This window comes from Cyprinodon variegatus, unplaced genomic scaffold, assembly GCF_000732505.1.
Source record: "Cyprinodon variegatus isolate N-32 unplaced genomic scaffold, C_variegatus-1.0 Scaffold1335, whole genome shotgun sequence".
In the NCBI taxonomy this organism is placed as follows: Eukaryota; Metazoa; Chordata; class Actinopteri; order Cyprinodontiformes; family Cyprinodontidae; genus Cyprinodon; species Cyprinodon variegatus.
Genome location: NW_015151788.1, coordinates 150,934 through 153,352, shown reverse-complemented (window position 1 = coordinate 153,352; position 2,419 = coordinate 150,934). Strand labels below are relative to the sequence as shown.

Sequence of the window (2,419 nt, the reverse complement as noted above, 5' to 3'; positions counted from 1 at the left end):
TCTTCTTTGACTATTACATCATTTACCTTGATATTGCGCCGAATTACATGCCACTTTTATCTAATGGAAATATTCTGGAGGTATTCCCTCTTCCATCGACTCCAAAACTGTTCGACCAGAAACTGTACCCGGCGCCAACGTTTTTGAGGAATAAATATCTTCCCTCACAAATGTTCCTGCAGGAGGCAAGGCAGACTCAGATTTCATTTGAAGCAAATGATTAGGTGTTAAAGGTTCAAGAGAAGCTGGGTCATTTATTCCCTTTAATGTTAAAGGACGACTATTAATTATAGCCATGGCTTCATAAAGGAAAGTTCTTAATGAAGCATCATCAAGTTTTCCTACATTTTGAGAGAGTGTAAAGGCCAACACATTTCGCATGGTGCGTATTTGACGCTCCCAAACACCACCAGCATGACTTGCTGATGGAGCATTAAAAATAAACTCACATTGGTTTTCTGCTAGGAAAGACTCCAGATATTTAGGGTCACACCGTTAATGCTGAAACTGGAACTGACATTTTTAAGTTTATAAATCTAAATATAGTTAACTACACTCATTAACTTTTAATCTTTTCAAATTATTTTTAACCTTTTTTTTTCCTCAACTTAATTTCCAGTAGGTAATAAATCATTGAAGGGCTCCTCTAATTGGTCAAATGCCAAAATCAGATGTGCAGGATCTTTGCTGAATGGCTGGGTATAGATCTAGTGCTTCTAGAACTCACTGAGGGACGGGGGGGGGGGAGGCTCCATTTGTAAGGGATCAAAAACACTAACTTGCCGTATAAAAGTGTAATGAGAAAAAACTAAAACTGCTTTAAAAACGAGGTTTGATGTGACTTTTTTTTTTTTTTTTTTATCTGTCCTTATTGAGATTGAATATAATTTTATTTTCAAGGATTTATCATCCAGATTAACTTTTAATACTTTGAAAAACCACATTTCAAGCCAGATTAGAATCCAGGACAAGGCCTTATTACCGTTGGAGGAACAAAAATTTATTTATTTATTGTTATTTTTTTGAGTTTTTGGAAAGAGGGAATGAGAGAAAGGGGGGGGGAGACATGTGGGAAAGGAGCACAGGCTGGATTCGAACCCGGGTCAGCCGCGTCGAGGACTAAAGCCTCCAACTTATTCTGTTGTTAAATGTGCTTTATGAATAAAGTGAAATGGATTGGATATACACCGTTCGCACCAAAGCACACCGGAAAAAATAAATATAATAAAAAAATATATATATGGATATTTTGATGGTAAAAATGAAAGTTAATGTAATAACAAGAAACACCAACTTTCCCGCTCTCTGCAAATGAAAGGAGACATCAGGAACAAACAAGACTAAATGTTAGAATATCAGAAAAACAAACCATAGGAAATAATTTAGTCAAAGGAGAAAAAAATTATAGCAGATAAATGTTTTTTTAATTATTTTCTAATCTGACCAGTCGTAGGTTATTACAGCCTCTCCCAATACAAACAGTGCCACCATGTGGCCATATTTACCACTGCAGGTCATTTCAAACTAATCAAGGAAAGTAGTTAAAATGAGACGAGATTTTCTGGCTGCTGGGAAAATCTTAATGATTGTTGGTGAGTGAGGAGTCTGTTCGCTATAACAGATCTCTGGTGGGTTCAGGAGGATTCTGCTCCGATCCGGATGATGATCCGTTTCAGAATGATGCCGATCAGCCGGGAACCGGTTCTGACCCGCTCTGGTTCTGGTCTTTCCTCAGCTCCTCATAAGTTCTACATCGGCTTCCGGTACGTGAACCCGCTGACGGAGGAGGCCATCGAGGAGATGGAGAAGGACGGGGTGGAGCGGGCCGTGGCGTTCACCCAGTACCCCCAGTACAGCTGCTCCACCACAGGTCGCTGCTTCAGGGATGAAGATCGCTTCAGAAACTCCTCCTCATCTTCGTTTTGCCTTTGAGCAACGATTAAACCGCAGCGTGGAGCCTTTAACTGCTTTTCTCCTCCACAGGAAGCAGTCTGAACGCCATCTACCGTTACTATAGAAACAGAGGGGACCGGCCAAAGATGCGTTGGAGCGTCATCGACCGCTGGCCCACACACCCCCTGCTGGTGGAGGTAGGAAGTTCTCTTAGTTCATAAAAATGAGAAGATGAGAAAAGAGAGGACGGTTTGGAGTCTGAGGCGGCGGTGGGTCGACCACCTGCACCTCCACGCGACACCCGACAGAATAACGGTCCGATTGTTCCCTTCAGTGTTTTACAGAACACATCAGGAACGAGCTGCTGAAGTTTCCAGAAGATAAGAGAGACGATGTGGTCATCCTGTTCTCCGCTCATTCGCTGCCCATGGCGGTAAGTATCGGCGCCCTGCAGGTCCGCTCTCTGGTACCGCTCGCCATCCGGTCGCTAATAAGAACTTTGCTTTATAAGAGGTTCTGGTTCTGA

The 2,419-nt window shown here is 42.2% G+C and overlaps 1 protein-coding gene across 1 annotated transcript in view; it reads left to right on the top strand.

The window, feature by feature from the left end:
• fech (ferrochelatase) overlaps positions 1–2,419 on the top strand; it is a 15,794-nt gene that overhangs the window by 5,806 nt on the left and 7,569 nt on the right. Inside the window, exons 5-7 of the mRNA XM_015402320.1 lie at positions 1,736–1,870; positions 1,984–2,090; positions 2,228–2,326. Coding sequence (XP_015257806.1) covers positions 1,736–1,870; positions 1,984–2,090; positions 2,228–2,326 — 341 coding nt within the window. The remainder of the gene's footprint in view (positions 1–1,735; positions 1,871–1,983; positions 2,091–2,227; positions 2,327–2,419) is intronic.